At 48.5% G+C, this 19,280-nt stretch overlaps 1 protein-coding gene across 8 annotated transcripts in view; it reads left to right on the top strand.

The window, feature by feature from the left end:
* Positions 1-255: 255 nt before the first annotated feature.
* Positions 256-19,280, top strand: part of Tarbp1 (TAR (HIV-1) RNA binding protein 1) — a 51,008-nt gene continuing 31,983 nt past the window's right edge. For 4 of the 8 annotated variants that reach the window (XR_010060523.1, XR_010060524.1, XM_063278866.1 and 1 more), the window contains exons 1-9: positions 258-1,113; positions 4,182-4,279; positions 5,579-5,648; positions 8,901-9,049; positions 10,399-10,451; positions 12,625-12,722; positions 15,341-15,476; positions 17,413-17,509; positions 18,966-19,055. Coding sequence is in view for 6 of the 8 variants with exons in the window: in XM_063278866.1 (XP_063134936.1) it covers positions 303-1,113; positions 4,182-4,279; positions 5,579-5,648; positions 8,901-9,049; positions 10,399-10,451; positions 12,625-12,722; positions 15,341-15,476; positions 17,413-17,509; positions 18,966-19,055 (1,602 nt within the window). In the remaining 2 variants the exon portion in view is untranslated. Of the gene's footprint in view, positions 1,114-4,181; positions 4,280-5,578; positions 5,649-8,900; positions 9,050-10,398; positions 10,452-12,624; positions 12,723-12,757; positions 13,259-15,340; positions 15,477-17,412; positions 17,510-18,965; positions 19,056-19,280 lie in introns of those variants that run through there. The other 4 variants (XM_063278872.1, XM_039098287.2, XM_063278867.1 and 1 more) reach the window with 4 other exon arrangements.

The following is a 19,280-nucleotide window of genomic DNA, read 5'->3' as shown; positions in this document are numbered from 1 at the left end:
CCTCTGGGGGACTGCAGGACATCTGTGTAAATTTAGGGCCTGCTAGTTAGTTAGTTTAGGCCTTAGGCCTGTTTCTAATCAGGAAGTTCGGAACTGGTGTAACACTACGGTGAACGCTCGCAGTAACTCTTTTTACTAAAAGCTTCAAGAGAGTAGCAAGAGGTACCACACTCCAGCAAAGTGGAAGGAACCTCACCCAGTCCGACACACGGCAGGGTATGTGTGGGTGGGAACCTCTCGCCGCGCACGCGCACTCGCGCTTAGGTGGCCGGCGCACGCGCACAGGGTCTACTCCCCGCGAAATGGAGCGAGTGTTGGTAGACGCACTTCTAACGCAGAGTCGGGAGCCCTGCGCGTTGCTGGGCGCGCTGTGCGGCGGGGAGGCGAGTGCGGAGCGGGCGGAGACCCTGCGCCTGGTGCTGCAGCGGCTGGAGGAGCGCGGCGCGGGTGTCGGCGCGCTGGCCAAGGCGGCACACGAGGTGGCCAGGGGCCACCTGGTGCCCTTACTCTACGTGTCACAGGGCGGAGGGCCTGCGAGTCCCCGCGTGCTCCGAGCGGCGAGTGCAGCGCTGCGCTCGTGCGCGCGCCTGGCAGGTCCCGAGCTGGCGGTCACTTTGGCCGAAGAAGCGCTGCGCGGGCTGCCGGGCGCGCCGGCCGTGGAGCTGCTGGCTGCTGTGGCGCCGTGTCTGCGCGCGTCAGAGGATGCCCCGCTGCTGCGTTGCCTGGCGCGCGCGTCTGTGGAGCTGGCGCTGGCCGGGGACGCGCCGCCGGCGGTGGGAGCGCGCCTACTGCCGGCGCTGGCACAGAGCGCAGAACCCGCTCTGCGGGCGGCGTGGGACGCGCTGAGCTCTGTGGAGCCCGGAGCTGAAGGCAGCACTGGGCCAGAGCTGCTGGTGCTGTGCGCATTGGCCGAGAAGCTGCTCCCCAAGCCTGAGCACCACGGGGACTTCGACGCCCGTCTCTGCGGCCGCTTCTGGAGAACTGTACAAGCGGGGATGAGTCGCGCGCAGGACGCGCTCACGCGCAAGCGCGCGCGCTACCTGCTGCAGAGGGCTGTACAGGTGTCTGCAGAGCTGGCGGTGGACTGCACCTGCGATCCCCAGGACACAAAGGGTACCCACTTGTCTCTCTTTCTAAAAAAAATGTGTGTGTGTGTTTGTGTGTGTGTGTGTGTGTGTGTGTACGCGCGCGCCTGTTTAAGTATATGTGCACCACGTGTGCTTGAGAGGGCATCAAATCTCCTTGAGCTGAATGGAGTTAAAGGCAGCTGTGAACTACCTGATGTGCATGCTGGGGACCAAACTTCAGTCCTCTAGAAGAGCATCTAGTGCTCTTAATCCCTAAACTATCTCTCCAGACTGGTACCTATTTATCTCTCTGCTCCAGCCCCACTCTGCTTCCCCAGAGCAGTCTCCAGGGGGCGTCCACCTCATCCTGAGCGGATTTGGCACTTGCATGTGGTACCCCTACACAGGCCTCCTCCTGCACTTTGGGAAAGTGGACCCAGTGCAGGTTAAGATACTGCACACCCGGTAGCATGCTCTGTGTATGACCAAGCCTGCTCCAAGCCATTACATCCTGATAGAAAAAAGGTTGGTATTCTTATCAAACTGAAAGAAAGGTGCTGTAACCCAAGTTAATGTTTGAAACTCGAGGTACAGAATTAAATATTACTCTCTTACTTTCTTGACATTCCCTTTAGGAGTATTAGGAGCAGGGTTTGTTAGTGTTTTCTAAACATAACTCTTTTTTTTTTTTAAGATTTATTTTATTCATATGAGTACACTGTAGCTGTCTTCAGACACACCAGAGGAGGGCATCAGAACCCATTACAGGTGGTTGTGAGCCACCATGTGATTGCTGGGAATTGAACTCAGGACCTCTGGAAGAGCAGTCAGTGCTCTTAACCACTGAGCCATCTCTCTAGCCCTCTAAACATAACTCTTGTGTGTGTGTGTGTGTGTGTGTGTGTGTGTGTGTGTCTGTCTGTCTGTCTGTCTGTCTGTCTATCTATCTTTCCTGTCTGTCTCTCTGAATCTGGGACTCAGGATTCAGCTGGAATTGCTGGCCAGGGATCCTCTTTCTTTATCCCCTCAGCTTTATCCCCTTCCTTGTAACTTTAGCTGGGGTTACAAGCACATGGCTGTATGCCAGGTGATTTACATGGGTGCTCTTTTGTGTCTGATGAGTTTTCTAAGCTATTTACATTCCTGTCAGCGTCCTTTGACATAAGAGTTGTTCACCTGTCCAGTGACTGAATGTCGAGGCCTTTGCTTTTGGTCCTGGAGTCAGTTTCTTGTTCCTTATAGCGAGTAGTGAATATTTCTGCCTAGAGATGGGCCCTTACCTTCTGTTAGCCCGTGGCTTTGAGTTGAGTGACCTGGTCTGTGGTTGAGCCGGGTGTCTCACTCCGGTATTCAGTCCCAGTGAGTTTCCGGTTGCCTCCTGCAGAGCGTGGAGTCTGAAGGTTTGTCTTTCCAGGCTGAGGGATAGTTTGCTCAGGCCCAACTTCTACTGGGGAAGACATTTCCATCTGCACTTTAAAGGCATTCATCCATCCAGAAACACTCTGAGAAGCTGGAGATTCTACTCTTGCTGTTTTGAAGTTGAGATAATTCTGGATCCTGCCCAAGGGTGGTCTGTGACTTCTCTATGAAGTTCCTGGGCTTTAGGGCCCTGGCATCCTGGAGCCTTTTCCTAGATGTGCTGGGCATGCGGTACACTTAGACGTCTGGAACTTTGGTTCTGGGAAGATTTCTTGAGTGGTTAGGTGGTTATTTTCTCCATGGCTTTCTTTTCCTTCCTCTCTTCTTGACTTGGAACCTCCTGGACTTACTGTCTGTCTGTCTGTCTGTCTGTCTGTCTATCTGTATGTCTTAGTCACTTTTCTATTGCTGGGATAGACACTATGACCAAAAGCAACTTGCAGAGGAAAGGATTTATTTCATCTTACAACTATCAGGTCACAACTCCCATCACTGAGAGGAGTCAGCAGGAACCTGGAGTCAGGAACTGGAGCAGAGATGATGGAGGGGTGCTGCTTCTTGGCTTGCTCAGCCTTCTACAGACCACCTGCCCAGGCTTGACACCACCCACAGAGATCTGGGCCTTCCTAAATCAATCATGAGTCAGAAAAATGCCCCCCAAAGACTTGCCTACAGGCCTCTCTGCTAGAGGCAGTTTCTCGGTTGAAGCTTCCTCTTCCTGGGTGACTCTGTATCAAGTCTGTATCTGGCTTGTATCAAGTTGACAAAACCCAGCTAACATCCCACTGAAACTCCTTCAGTAGACTTTTCTAGAATTTTGATGTTTCCTTCGCTCACTGGTTAATTTCTTTGGATTCCAGACTTTTCTCTGCATTTCTTGTTTCTATTAACAGATTTTGGTTTTCAGACTGTTCTGGGACAACCCCTCTAATTTCACACAGCATCCTGTCCTGACCTCAGTAAGCAAACCCCTCCATGGCTCAGCCCGGCTTGCAACGTCTAGTCACAGCAGAGATTTTCTGCCTAGGATTTCAGTTTTTTGGGGGAGGGGGGTTTGAGGTAAATCGAATTATTTCTTGGCTTTCCCTGTCAACTAAACTCCCCACCCCCACCCCACGTCAGCTCAAATTTTCAAATTTTAAATTTTATTGCTTTGTTTGTTCCTACGTCATTTTCGGTTTTGCCATTTCAGTTTTTGTTGGGATTAGCCTCTGCAAAGTCCTTTATTCATAGAGTCTTGGAGAAGAAGGTAGTGTTTGCGCACCCACAACGGTAATCTCAAGGAAACAAAGCAATACAGAAATAAAGCAAGGTTAGATAGGCGGGGTGTCACATTCTCGTCATCCCAGGAGAGGCAGATGGTTCTGGAGTTCAAAGTCATCTTTGATTATATAGCAATTTCTGGGCTACCCTGGGAGACTTTGTCTTGACAGACTCTCAGTCCAAACAAACAAAAACAAAGACTTAAAAACTCAGAGTAGCCAAAAGAAGCAAACCGCAACAACAAACCAAAATTAAATTTAGAATTCCTTTCTGAGTTTCCCTGGGCTTTCAAAGTGTGCTCCCTCCATGGTTGGTGACTGCACTGTTTGGTGATACTAGAATTAAGTTAAGAGCTGCCATTATGAGGGTCTTAACCAAGTAGCTAAAAGAAGAACTGATTTTGTTTTATGTTTTCTTTTAAAATTCTGTTAGGTCCGAGCCTATTCTGGTGGTCTAAGAAGAAAAAAGACGAGCTCCTAAAGTTTTGGGAAAACTATATCTTGATCATGGAAGTTTTAGAAGGAAACCAGGTATGTGTTTCTCCCGTCTTAGTGAATTTTATAGCCTGTGGGCCTTTCCCAGGCATTCACGGAATGGCCGGCTTACGTAAGCATGGCCGAGGCCTTTGTTTTCTGGCATAAATACAATTTAAGATAGCACGTTATTTTAGGAAATTAAGAATGCTTTCAGTGGATCTACGTGATTGCTCATAATTTAGTCCCATTTAACTTCCCTTGGCATCCTCCAACTGTTATGTTGTGAGAGTGGCCGAGTCATACTAAGTAGATTACTGGGCCTATCACTGTACTCTTGGATTTAGTGCCTCTGGAGTAAGGCCCGAGAGTGTGAACTTTGAATGAGTTTCTAGGTGACATCCTTGCAGCTGTCCTGGTGTCGAGAGTTGTAATCTGTAAAGGTCCCTCTCTCAGTAAGAATCTTAATATGTAAGGGCCCCTAACTGCAGTCTAAAAGAATCCCATTATGTAAGGTCCCTCAGCTGTAAGAGTCTCGTCTGTAAGGTTCCTGTGCGTGAGGGTTTCTGTGTGTGGTCCTCTGTCGGTAAGCTGCAGACCACGAGTCCGCTAAGACAGTGGATCAGCTAGCCACGTGTGAGGTGTAAGTCCCCTTTGCCACATCACTCTCTGTGCTAAGCACGTAGAGATCCAGGATGGGAAATGGACTTCTTTCTTTTTTTTTTTTTTTTTTTTTTTGTTCTTTTTTTGGAGCTGGGGACCGAACCCAGGGCCTTGAGCTTCCTAGGTAAGCGCTCTACCACTGAGCTAAATCCCCAGCCCCCGGACTTCTTTCAAATACACTTCTAGGGTTGCTTCAGTCGGTTGACCCATAATCAACTTATTTATTTGTTTGTTTTAGAAACTTAGATTTAAAGTTATTTTGAAAGACATGAGTCAGACTCCAGCGAGAGTTGCCGCAGCACAGTCTAAGAGACACAGGAACACAGAGCTCGGATTCCTTTCTGCTCCCTGTGTGTGACCCAGACAGCAGCAGGAACTAGGGGCAAGCTTCTGTGCATTTTCCTGGTTTAGCCTTCCAGCCTCGCCTGTCTCCTGGGTTGGTCGAGGATCCCAGAACCTGTTAGGATATTCATGGAACCATAACTGGGGACTAGACTGTTCCCAGCTTTGCCTGCTCAATGTCACAGACGTGAATCCTGCTTTGATTCAGACCGGGGAGAACCAGGCTCCTGACACCTGCTTTTGACATGGTTACAAGAGAAGGACTACAGTTATGTAAACAGGAACCTTTCCCTGAGGTTTTACAGGCGTTACGTGTGGTTTTTTCATGAGATTCTTTGCTTTTGTTTTTAGATACATGTCATAAAGCCAGTCTTACCAAAGCTAAACAGTCTGTTTGAATACGCAGTATCAGAAGAGAATGGTAACGATTACTTTTTGGTTCTGTTTATTTGTCTTAATAACATTGATAGTTCCCTGACCTTGTCACTAACCATTATTTATTAAAGAGAATTTGGGAAAACCATTGAGCAGTGAGGAGAGAACAGGATGGTCTTGGCATGGCACCAGCAAGTAGTATTGGCCTTTGGTGGTCTGGGTTCACCCTGTGTTCACACTGCACCCTCAACCCGTCTCCTTAGAACATGGCTCTAAGTGGCTGCATAGATTTCAGTTATTTAAGTACAGTTATTTTTTTTTTAAAGCAGTTTATTATAAAATTTCAAAAAAAAAATCCCTTTCTTTAGAGAAAGGAAAGAACACATACAATGAACCCAGAGCCTGCCTCGGTCAAAGCAAGTGCACACTGTGGGCAGCCTGCCTCTGTCAAAGCAGAAGCACATAGTAGGCGGCTTGTCTTGGTCAAAGCGAGTGCACACAGTGGGCAGCCTTGTCTCCTGGGTCATGTGTATCCTCTGCTGCTACCTCTCCAGCAGCTCAGCATTCTCTCATTTTGTCTGTAAATCTCAGTGTCTGTCCTTAATTGCCCATAGCGGTGGGCCAAACAAAGGGCTTGCCATACAAGCATGAGGGCCAGAGTTTAGATCATCAGAACCAATGTAAAGGCCTTCTGGGTCTGGTTACTCATCTGCAATGCCAGCGTCCCTGAGGCAGACACAGGAGACCCCTGGGTGAGCTGACTGGGTAGATAAGTGGAATCAGCAAGCTCTGGGCACAGCAAGAAACCTCCATATATAAGATGGGGAGGAATCAAGACACTTGATGTCAACCTCTAGCCTCTATGCACTTGGTGTCTATATTGGATCCATGGTGCCTGTACATGTACTCCCTCCATGCACACACATACACCTCCCACACACACTCACACACAAACATACACTGACATACTCACACATACTCTCACACACTCATACACCCACATGCACTCACACATACAAAAACATTCACTGACACACTCACACACCAACACACACTCATACACACTGACACACTCACATACCCACACACACTCACACACACTCTCAGACACTCACACCCACACATACACCGACATACACACCCACATACACTCACATAAACACAAACACATATACTCACACACACCCTCTCACATATTCACACACACACTCACACACAAACACACATACTCACACACAAACACACATACTCACACACAAACACACTGACACACAGATACACACTCACACAAACACACATACTCACACACAAACACACTGACACACAGATACACACTCACACACAAACACACACTCACACAAACACACACACTGACACACACACTCACACAAACACACACAAACACACACTGACACACTCACACACTCACATACCCACATGCACACACACACTCACATACCCACATGCACTCACACACACAGATAAGAAATTACTAATGCTTTCGCCGTAGAGCTGTGTTTTACAATAGCCTTTAGACGTGAATGTATGCTTTTAACTGCTTCTCAGCCTTATTGTCTTAATATACCTTTTAAATACGTAGATGTGCATCCACCTTTTGTTTATTAGACTGGCGGGGTTAGTTTTTGTTAAGTATCTTTAAGTTCCTAGGAAGAGGACATTCAAGACTTTAAATGTGTCTTGGTCACCCCTGAGTCAGGGGGATGTTTGAGAAGATGCACTGCAAACCTGGAGCCTCCTAAAGTGGTTTGAGATTAAGCTTGGGCCAATGATGCAGCTAAACGCAGGCCGGGGGCTTTCCATCCACAGGTGCTGGAAGGTGCTGTGCCGCGTGTTTATGCACAAGGACTAAGCCCTGTGGCTGGTGCCTGCCCTGGGTAATGTCTCCCTGATAGTTTAACCCCTTAGGAGTTGGGTTTTATTCTGCTGAAGGCTGTGGCTGTTTTCTGACTCCGAGTTTTTGCAGACCGTCAGCATCTCTTGAACGGAAACCCCACCGGTTTTCTCGAGCGCTTGCTGTTAAAGTGATGCTCTCATTCCGTGCTTTGCCCATAGCTTTCTTGGCAAACCAAGTCAAATAGCATTGACTGGCTTTTAGCATTGCCAGAGAGTGAAAAGGCACGTTGGGGTGGGTTGCAAGCAAATAGTAGACTGATGTAGTGATGGAATACCGGGAGACTGAAAAACGACGGCCTTTCTAACAGTCGAATAAAGGCTGTTTCAAGGATCAGAAACAGTGGAGAGAGGTACAGATTCCATTTCTTCTTCCTTTAGATTTAGTTATTTATTTTTATGTGAAGGGGTGTGTGTGTGTGTGTGTGTGTGTGTGTGTGTGTGTGTGTTCCTGTGTGACGCACCACATGCCTGCAGGGGGCCCTCGGAGGCCGGAAGAAGGCATTAGTTTTGGTGGTGCTGGAGTTACAAGTGGGTGTGAGCCGCCTGGTGTGGGAGCTGAGACTCGAACCCCAGTGTCCCGGAAGAGAAGACTGGCACTTTTAACTGCCCAGTCATCTCTGTGGCTCCTCAGTCTGTCTTTTACTGACTTAAGAGTCAGTGTCAGTGTGTGCAAGCTTGGGGGTGGGGTGGGAGAGAGAAACACTATTTTCCATATATATATATATATATATATATATATATATATACACACATATATACATATATACATATATATATATCCATCCATCCATCCCCCCAGCTCTAGGTCCTATGAAGAAAAAAAAGAAGGGGTCAAAAGGAGCTCATGTGAGGTTAGGACTGACATGGGGGTGACGGATGGCCACAGAGCTAGGAACTGTCCAGCCCTGTGCTGGGGAGCTCTGTGAGGATAGTGAGGCCTCTGAGGAAAGCAAGTTTGCAGAGGCAGGAAGCCTGCATGACCAGTGTCCACCTGTGTCCCGTTCCGAGTTTCAGAATGGTGGGAAGCCATCCAAGGGTTTTAAGTAGGGGGGTGATGGTTTTAGATTCACGTATGAAATGTCCTCAAGTGGGGTGAGGGGAGGACACACTGAGCCACCTCCATCCGAAGCCCCATCTGTACACACAGGGTAGTGCTTTTTTGAGTATTGCGCTGGCTGCAGCAGCCGGCTGCATCCCGAATGCTGAACACCAAGGTGACTGAGCTCTGCAAGCTCTGCGTGTGTCATTAACAAGCCCGCTGCCACGGCGTTCTCACGTTGTTCATATGACCGTCTCGCACACGCGTTTGCTTGTCAGCCTACAGTGTCCATGCAGAGATCTAAAGCTACAATCATAGGTCAGCATCGGGCACTTGTCCCCACAGGCTGCTGGTTCTTTCACCCCTCCTGGCACACGTGCGTCTATAGAAGAATGTTTGAAGGCGAGAATAAGATTCTGGCCAAAGAAGGCGTGACCCACTTCTTGGAGCTGTATGAAGTGAAATCGCTTCCTTATTCTCCGGAACTCTCAGAGGTAATGGCATGGGATTCCCAGAGGGTTCTTAAAGGGCCACTGAGCCCAGCACTCTGTGCTGGAAGCGGGAAGAAGCTGGGTTGTGCGGGAGCAGGGAATGTTCATGTTAGCAGCAGCGGCAGCTACAGAGTGAATGAACGCACCAGCAAGAGGTGAAGACAGGCAGGCAAACTTGGTGTCCTCTCTGTACCTGGGTGGTTGCTGAAGGGTCTGTCCACATCCAGGGAGGGACTCTGCTTCAGGTAATCCAGTCAGAACTGTGGGCTTGTCTGAGTCATTTCTCAGCTGCTGTCTTGCAGAGTCTGCAGTCCGGCAGAGAAGCGCTGTGCTGGAGCTATGCGTGGGAAAGCCCTGCTAATTACGGTCAAGGTCTACCATGTGCCTCTGAACTCTGTAATATGGGAGACTCCCTTCATTAGAGGGGTGTCTCCTTTTCTGACCTTGTCTGGGGAACTCTAAGCCTCTACCTGAGGAATGTCAGGCAGCCTCAATCAGTTTATAGGATCAATTTATTTCTCCTGACAAAACCTGTTCAGTCCTGCAGCGCTTCCCCATGCTATTGAGCATTCCAGGTGCCCTAAGGCCCCAGTCGCTGGCCTTGCCCATCCTAGATGTTCCTACATGCAGCCCCCCAAAACTTTATAAGCCTTCAATCACCCCACTCCTGATAGTTGGTCCCTGTGTGGTCCTTCGCTGTAAGCCCTCACAGGACTTCCAAACCCTCTCTGTTCAACATGGATCGTACGAGGGCGGGAGACCCACACTACAGGTCACAGTTGTCCGTGTGTCTTTTGCCATCTTTTGTCTGAGCTCTGTTTGTTCCTGCCTCTGCCTATCAGCAGCCTTAGGCAGTGAGGAGACCGTGAGAGTTAGCGAGTTAGCGTCTTTGCAGCTGGGCCCCGTGGCTCCCGCCCCTTAGAGCTGATAGCTCGCCTCGCATTAGGATCCTCTTCGCCAACCTGCTTTTTCTGTCTGAACTCCATAGTTTAGCACCCGAAATGCATTCTGGCCCCTGCACTTCAGGTAAGCTGAGGATTTTTGACTAGAAGTATTTTGGGGGATGTTAATCCTGCCCCACTTCTCAGCACAGTCCATCCCTCAGTCTTGTCTTGAGGAATCTGTTTCCTTATTGCTGTCTGCATTCCCTGCCTAGTTCCTCCATCAAGCTTCTTTCTCACTGACCCACGCCCAGGGCCCTGGAGGCTGTTACCGGGTGGCTGCAATCTGTCTGTGCCCAAGGGACCCTCCTTGCATTAACCTGCTCTGCTCCCCAGGCCCCCTGGATCCCTGTGTAGAGCAAACGCAGATCCTCCCCTCTCACTGACAGCTCCCCAACTTTTCCCTTTTAGTTTATTACTGGCCCGCTGATGGATGCCCTCTCAGAGAGCTGTCTGTACAGCAGGTAAGCACCGTGCTCTCTTGTTGCCGTGGGACTCGGGGCTCGTCGCGGTTTGGGTTCCAGCTCAATGGTCACTCTCTTCCTTAGCAGATGCTGTGCATCTACGGGCACACTTGGATGCCGAGAACCAGGCCTCGCTCCCATTCTTATTTTAGCTTTTTGATTCTGACTTAGTTTCACAGTTTTCTAGAAGAGTTTGGGGCTAATACTGTATAGTCAGCTCATGCTAATGTCCAATGGGATTTTCTTAGTTGTCCGTGTGTGTGTGTGTGTGTGTGTGTGTGTGTGTGTGTGTGTGTGTGTGTGTATGGCTCTGTCTGCTAAAATGACTTACTCTCCTGTGTGTTTCACCTGTCCATCTGTCCTTCCCTCTGTCCTTCCCTTCCTCTTCTCTATCCCGCTCTTCTTCCCTCCCTCATTCCCTTCTGCCTCCTTTTTTTTTTTTTAAAGATTTATTCATTTATTTCATGTATGCAAGTCCACTGTGACTGTCTTCAGACACCAGAAGAGGGCATCAGATCTCATTACAGATGGTTGTGAGCCACCATGTGGTTGCTGGGAATTGAACTCAGGACCTCAGGAAGAGCAGTCGGTGCTCTTAACCACTGAGCCATCTCTCCAGCCCTCCCTCTCTTCCTTCCTTCATTCCCTCCACCTTCCCTCCCTCCCTCATTCTTTCCCTCTTTCCTTCACTTGTTCCCTCCCTCCTCTCTGTACCTCTCACCCTCTCTTTCCTCCTCCCTTCCTCCCTCTTTCATTCCTTCCCTCCCTCTCTCTTCCCTCATTTTGTTCTCCCTCCTTCCTTCTCTCCCTCCCTCCTCTCTGTTCATCCATCTGTTTTAAGAACCTAAGTTCACACACACGCACACACACACACATACACACACACTAACACACACACGCACACACACACACACGAACACACACACACATGAACACATACACATACGCACACACACACGCACACACACACGAACACATGCACATATGCACACATGCACACAACTTAGCTTTGCACAGCTCATAAGCACAAAGATGGAGATTATGTGGGAAGATGTTTCCCGGAATCTACCAGGATTTTTCTTATTTTCCAGTGCCTATCATGGACCTGTGGGGTGTGTGTGTGTGTGTGTGTGTGTGTGTGTGTGTGTGTGTGTGTGTGTCCACTGTCAACCCCACTCCCCACAGCCCACCCTAAACATTCCCTCTTCATATCCGACAGTGGCCACCATGGCTCACCTTGGGAAGGTTAGCGGGTAGAAGTGCGTTAGTTCTGCACCTTCGCCTTGTTTGGAGGGTTATCTCTACCCTCAGCTGCCCTCTCAGATCTCCCCTGCTGTTAGCATTGTGTTGGCTTTCTGAGTCTGATCACTAAATTCACAGCTCTCAGTAAATTTCACTCAGGATGCCTAAAAAGAAAACTATCCCATTCCCCACCCTTTTCTTTAAAAAATGCTAGCATCTGGCCAACTTACAGAAATATATACTGATTCCTAGTGTCTGATGAATAAGCATTGATAACATAAAATGGACTGATTTGGCAGTTTTGAGTCACCAGGGAGTTATGTTGCCCCGTGTTCCACATCTGCGAGGCAGGCAGCCGGGGCAGTGTAGGGTCGGCACTTGGCCTCTATGCTTTTGAGAGTTGGTGCGTCCGTTTATCACGACACACCTTCTGGTTCTCTGTTGTGTTCAGTTAGCAGATAACACACGGCCAAAACCCGCCGTGGCCGAGTCTGTGTTCACGGTTAAACACTACAGCTGTGAGCCACCTCTAACAGTCTTCACCGGGAACGCTCTTAGATGGGCAGTCACCAAACTGCTTATCAGGAATGATAAAGTGCGGTTTAAGGTTTTGTTTTGTTATTAATGACCCTAGACTGATGTGTGTGAAGAGAGAAAAAGAGCGCTGTCATTGTCAAAGGCCGTCACAGCCCTTCAATCTAACGGTCTGGAGTCCTGCTCGCTCTATTAGAGCATCCAGATGTTTCTATGTTCAAAGGACCTCCAAATATTACTGAAAAATAAAACGCAGGCCCGGGGAGAGAAGAGCCGTCCAGTTATTTTATTGCTGAGAACAAGGGTCTCACGTTGCATTTAGACTAATGCCCGAATGTGCGTTTGTGAATGGATTTTAAGTTCATGTTTTTTTCTCTCCCTCTCTCTTTGTCCTCAGGTCCCCAGGGCAGCCGTTGGGAAGTGGCTCTCCCCTGGGGTTAAAGCTGCAGAAGTTTCTAGTCGCTTACGTTTCCCTCCTTCCAGAAGAAACAAAGAGTATGTCAGGAGAGATTTGAGTTTACGTTTTAACTTTTTAGCATGTTCTGGTTCATGCTCCAAGTACCATGTAACAGTACACATGACGATTATGATCAGTGCCGCGCCGCTGTTTGTAGCGGAGCACTGGCCTTGCAGTCTGCACACTGCCTTCAACGCAAGCATCAGCAGACAAGATTGAACCAAGAACTGGGTTCTTGGAAAAGCGTTGGATGGTACCCAGCCCTGACTGGGTTGCCCTTTTCAGCAGAAAGATTTGGCTACACAGACGTAGCTAAGGAATACACATTTGTATAGCCCCGTGTCCTAGAATCAGCCTCCTTCCCCGGGTTGGGGATGGCTTTTCTTTGAGCCAAGTCTGGAAGTGGACTTAAAGCACTGAGACTCTGGTGCCCAGTGGCAGAGGGCTTATTCTTCTTGGAGTTGTATTGCCATACTGTTCTTTGTACCTTAAGTATGGATTTTTTTCTCTATGGATTTTTTATTTAATCTACAAGTTTGACGAGATGACCAGTGATGTCGTCTATGCACATGAGGTAAATGACCAGTGATGTCATCTATGCAAATGAGGTAGATGACCAGTGATGTCATCTATGCAAATGAGGTAAACGTGGTCTGCAGTATCCTGGTGTTAAAGTGGATTGTCTCAGTGACTCTTTAAAAATCAGTTTCTGGAGAGGACAGTGGAACTGCCAGCTCTGGGCACCTGGATTCCAGCCTCCTGGGTCTGCATACTGGCAGTGTGGCTGGCATGTACAGCAGAGTGCCTTCCGTAGGCTGCCTGCCTGGTGTTTGGTGAGGGGTTAGTGTGAAGAAAATTCTGGCATGAGATTGGGTCTGGTTAGTGCAGCCAGAAGAGAACAGAATGCTTACCCACAGTTCCTTGAGGCTCCTCCTCTCACCACTTCCTAGAGAATATCATGTCCAGTTTTATGCTCCTTGCTTTGGAAGATACAAAACAGACTATGTCTTAAGAAGCCTCTGGAATCTTTTTTTCCCCTAGACAGTCTCACTAAGTAGTCCTGGCTGTCCTGGAACTCCTATATAGACCAGACTGGCCTTGAACTCAGAGATCTACCTGCCTCTGCTGCCTCCTGAAAACTGGGATCAGAGGTGTGCTTCACCACGTCTGACTGCTTTTAGGATTTCTTAATGAAAGAAAAACAGTTCTATGAACAGATGCTAGAGAAGACAGAGAAAGCACCTACCCCTTGTGTCTCAGAAAAGGACATCAACCATGGAATGACACCCAAGAGACGCATGAGATGGCCTCCCAGTGTGCCCAGGAGCTAGGGGCTGCCCTGGCAGTGATTCTAGTCCTGTTTTGAGCAGCTCAGAAAAGTGGTCCCCAGAACCTAAAGCTTTACCTTTAACTGTGTGAGGTGGTTCATGCCTCTGATCCCAGTTCAGGGGAGATTGAGGCAGAAGAACCACCATGACTTCAACCTAACTAGACTACTTAGAGGGACCCTTTCTCAAAAACCAAACTGAAGGAACACCTCTTTATCTCCAATTTAAAAAAGAAAGAAAGAAACCCACAATTTCCTGATTATCAGAGTCTCCATGGCATAGTGGAATCTATCATACCAAGTAGGAATGAAATTGCAGTAATTTTTAAAATAGTGCTATTGGAATTTAATCTACACCCATCGAATCTCTCTTTACACTGTTTACACTCTTCAGATCATTGGTGTTTGTTGCATTTAAAATTGAACAACTATCCCATTGTCTGTTTACAAAATACCTCCCTCATCTCCAGAGGGAACCCCATGCCCTGAGCTGGTCCTCACATGACAGCTTCTCACAGCCTCTGCTGCACGTCTGTCTGTCAGCCTATGTGTCTGTCTCCCTGCTGCACACCTGTCTCTCTTCCGTAAGTCTCTCTGCTGCATGTCTGTCTGTCTTCTACAAATCTCTCTGGTACATGTCTGCCTCACTCAGGTACTTCAGTCTCTCTGCTGCACATCTGTCTCTCTGCTATGAGTCAGTCATGTCTGTCTGACTGAGGTATGTCTGTCTCTCTGCTGTCTGTCTCATTGAGGCAAGTCTGTCTCTCTGCTGTCTGTCTGTCTCATTGAGGCAAGTCTGTCTCTCTGCTGCCTGTCTGTCTGACTGAGGCATGTCTGTCTCCCTCCCTGCTGTATGTATTCCGTGGTTTCATGCAGGGAACTGAGCACTTGTCTCAGGACTGGCCTCTTCCTGGAGTGGGTTTGTGCAGCAGGAGCCTTGTTTCTGTGGCCGAGTCAAACTCCATCCTTACCCCACGGTGGGCTGTTCCCTGTTCTTTTTCAATCTGTCCTTCCATTCACCCGTTGCTCAGGTGTCTGCATTCTCTTTTCACTGTGGTCAGCAGTGCTGCTGTGAATGTAAATGGTAGCACAGCTAGAAGTGGATTTTCAGGGTCTCATCCCCTCTCCTCCCTGACCGCACCCTTTCACATCCCCAGCAGCAGCTCGAGGATCTTCCCAGCATGCGATATTCTTCTGGTTTTAGCTCCCCTCGTAGGTCTGAGGCGCTGTCTCACTGAGGTTTGCTTTTATTTCCTTACTAACTAAGGAAGCCAAGGACTTTCCCATGTGCTCACGGCGGTGATAACGCTTCCAAACCATTTCTTCCAGGTCATTTCCTGTTAAAGTTCATCCAGAGGATGGCAGACAGACATTGGTGTGCCGTGCCGGTTTTGTTCCTGTCCAAGGCTTTGGCAAGCCTGCCCAGCTGTAAGGCCCTGGGTGGAGAAGGGCTTCTTGCCCTCAGGTAATTTACTTACGGTGTGTTCAGTGTCTGTCATGTAGTGCATGTGAGAAAAACCGACATATTTTATTCATATAGTTGAATTAATTGAATATATTTGTTTGATAAATTACTAATTTAAATATATTCCATAACGTATGGACTTGGGTTTTGACCACTTAAGGATGGAGTTTTTTAAAATTGTATTGGTAAGTAGGAAAATTTAAAGACAAATATCAAATCATGATATTGATTAGAAAATATTTAAATATATATGGGTTTTTGTTTTTTTTTTTTTCCTCCCAGAGCTGAGGACTAAACCCAGGTCCTTGCGCTTGCTAGGCAACCCCATGGAATTCTTACTTTAAAAACATTTTACTTTATGTCCTTTTGTTTGTTTGGCTTGTTTAGCTTCCTTCCTTCCTTCCCTCCTTCCTCCCCCCTTCCTTCCTTCCTTCCTTCCTTCCTTCCTTCCTTCCTTCCTTTTTTCCTTTTTTCTTTTAAGACAGTTTCTCACTGTGTAGCCCAGGCTGAGATTCTCACTGTGTAGCCAGACTGAGATTCTCACTGTGTAGCCCAGGCTGAGATTCTCACTGTGTAGCCCAGGCTGAGATTCTCACTGTGTAGCCCAGGCTGAGATTCTCACTGTGTAGCCCAGGCTGAGATTCTCACTGTGTAGCCCAGGCTGAGATTCTCACTGTGTAGCCCAGGCTGAGATTCTCACTGTGTAGCCCAGGCTGAGATTCTCACTGTGTAGCCCAGGCTGAGATTCTCACTGTGTAGCCCAGGCTGAGATTCTCACTGTGTAGCCCAGGCTGGCTTTTAGTTCACACCAGTCCTCCAGTCTTCTTTCCCATGTGCTGAGATTACAGGCGTGAGGTGCCATCTCCCATCTAATCCTTATTTTTAAAAGAGATTTCATATTAGAACTGAACAGTGTCCGTGGGGCGGTGGCTCACACTCGTAATCCAGTCCTGAAGAAAATGATGGAGGGAGAACACAAGCCTGGGGCCAGCCTAGGCTCAAAGTTACCATCCGTTTGGATTACACAGTGAGACTTTTGTCTCGAATTAAAAAGAGAAACAGGGGTTGGGGATTTAGCTCAGTGGTAGAGCGCTTACCTAGGAAGCGCAAGGCCCTGGGTTCGGTCCCCAGCTCCGAAAAAAAAAAAAGAGAGAGAGAGAGAAACAAAAATTGTGTTCTGTGTAAGACCATAGTGGGTAAATGGCTATGCTAGTCTTCTGGTGACCACCACTCCTAGTGATGGCCACTCCTGGTTCTGACCACTCCTGGTGATGGCCACTCCTGGTGACAGCTGCTTCTGGTGACCACCACTCCTGGAGATGGCCACTCCTGGTGCTGGCCACTCCTGGCGCTGGCCAATCCTGGTGACAGCTGCTCCTGGTGACCACCACTCCTGGAGATGGCCAGTCCTGGTGCTGTCCACTCCTGGTGACCACCACCCCTGGCGCTGGCCAATCCTGGTGACAGCTGCTCCTGGTGACCACCACTCCTGGAGATGGCCAGTCCTGGTGCTGTCCACTCCTGGTGACCACCACCCCTGGCGCTGGCCAATCCTGGTGACAGCTGCTCCTGGTGACCACCACTCCTGGAGATGGCCAGTCCTGGTGCTGTCCACTCCTGGTGACCACCACCCCTGGCGCTGGCCAATCCTGGTGACAGCTGCTCCTGGTGACCACCACTCCTGGAGATGGCCAGTCCTGGTGCTGTCCACTCCTGGTAACCACCACCCCTGGCGCTGGCCATTCCTGGTGACAGCCGCTCCTGGTGACCACCACTCCTGGTGACCAACACCTCTGGTGCTGGCCACTCCTGGTGACAGCCACTCCTAGTGACAGCCGCTCCTGGTGATGGTCATTTTGTATGTAGTAAGGTGTAGGCTTTTAAATCAGTGATACTGAGTGATCAGACTCCTCCCGGTGTCCTTGTTTTGAACCAGGGATGTTCTCCAGTGCACCATGATCACACACCAAGTCCTCTTGAGGGGAGCAGCGCAGTGTTATCTTCTTCAGGCAGCCATGCGTCTGGTGGACGTGGTGAGTGTACCTGTCTATATAGACTTACAAGTGCCGGTGCACACAAGTCTAGACTGTGCACACAAGTCCTAACTGTGGTGGTGCTGTCAAGGCCTCCTGACAGGGTTGGCTCTGGGTGTCCAGATGGAATTTGGACTTGGGGATGGTTGATGCCACCCCAGGTGGGTGACAGAAGTGGCATAGTGTGCAGGTCGTGTTGGCACTTGTGACATAGTTGGGTTGTGTTGAGCAGTGGCTTGGGAATGCCAGCATTTGTGAGGACTGGGCTGATGCAGAACCAGGTCCCAGGTCAAACCTGGCCCAGGGGCCCTCGTCTGCTTTCCCGGAGTCTTTCACAAACATTCTCACAGCCTGGTAGAGGGACCGGGGTGTCCTGGGTGACATGTTAGGAAAGGAGCTCATGGTCATAGAGCCCCAAGGAAGAAGGTCTAGAGCCTGAGTCAGCCCATGGCTGCACAGGGCGAGTGGTGAGCATGGGGCATCTTTACAGGTTGTGTGGCCCCTGTTGAACTTTGGGATTCTTTTTTGTTGTCTAGAGCAGCCTCATCACATCAGACAGTACAAAGAAATGTTCGTGCCACATTGCAAATGGACCTTGCTCAACCCCGGGGCCGTGTGTGCCGTTTACCGACCAGGCCTGGTGCAGAGTCTTAATTCAGAATCTGTGACCTTTGGGCTAAGGAACACTGCTTTTCTTCAGTTGGAGGTTCTTTTTGTGGCTTCAAAAAGAATCGTTTTTTATTAGTAGTAGCTAATTTTTATTAACGGTATTTTTTAAAGATTCTCATTTTTTTCTCTCAAATATAATAGCCAACTTTAAAGAAAATAATGTATTTAAAAAATGTTACCCACCCTGTAGGCAGAAGGATTGCCCTGAGTTTGATATGAACTGGGGATGGATTGATATTATTCAGTCGAGGCTAGTCAAGACTACAGAGTGAGATCCTGTTTCAAACACTTACCCACCAAAAAAAAAGTCGCAAAAATACATATGTGTACATTTAAAAAGAATTGACTTTTAATATAATAATAGCTTGCCACTGAGTAGTCGCATTTATTTATTTATTTAGGCATGTGTCTGTGTGGGGCATGCAATATGTGTGCGTGTGTGTCTGTGTGTAGGTAGATGGTTTCTGCTGCCCCTCACTTACAGAGGCAGCATCTCTTCCCAATTCTAGTAGTTCGCCTGCCGGGCTTGCCCAGGGAACCCTTGTCTCTGCCTCACAGGTGATCACAGAATTGGCAACCAACTCGTTCAGTTTTCACCTGTGTTCTGGGAATCTGGTCCTCCTGCACCAAATACTTTACACACTGAGCTATCTTCTCAGCTTCTGAACTTTTGAAACAATGTAGCTTCTTGTATCTTAACTGAAGACATCCTGCTTTAGTTGACTTGCTCTTTCTACAGAGCTGTGATGTGACTCCCAAAAGTTTAAACTGAGCTTTTTCTGCCTAGGAGAAAGTGTCTCTTTCTGACGTCTCAGCTTTTCTCATGTCTCTGAGACAAGAGGAGTCCTTGGGACGTGGGACCCAGCTGTGGACAGAGGTGAGCTGCAAATCAGCTGTTTGGAAGCTCCCTTTCCCCGGGGAGCCATCAGTAACCACTATGAAATGCAACAGTTGCTTTAAAAATTGTATTTTTCTGTGGGCACTTCAGTGAATGATGGCTGTGTGAGATTGTATCAAGCTGTTGAATCTAACAATTTAAATTCAGTTTATGTGGAAGCCAGAAGATTGATTCAGGGAAATTAGGAATGCTTTGTTCTGTTAC

This window comes from Rattus norvegicus, chromosome 19 (genome assembly GCF_036323735.1).
Source record: "Rattus norvegicus strain BN/NHsdMcwi chromosome 19, GRCr8, whole genome shotgun sequence".
NCBI classification, from domain to species: domain Eukaryota; kingdom Metazoa; phylum Chordata; class Mammalia; order Rodentia; family Muridae; genus Rattus; species Rattus norvegicus.
The sequence above is the reverse complement of the archived record's forward strand: the minus strand, read 5'-3'. Positions and strand labels throughout refer to the sequence as shown.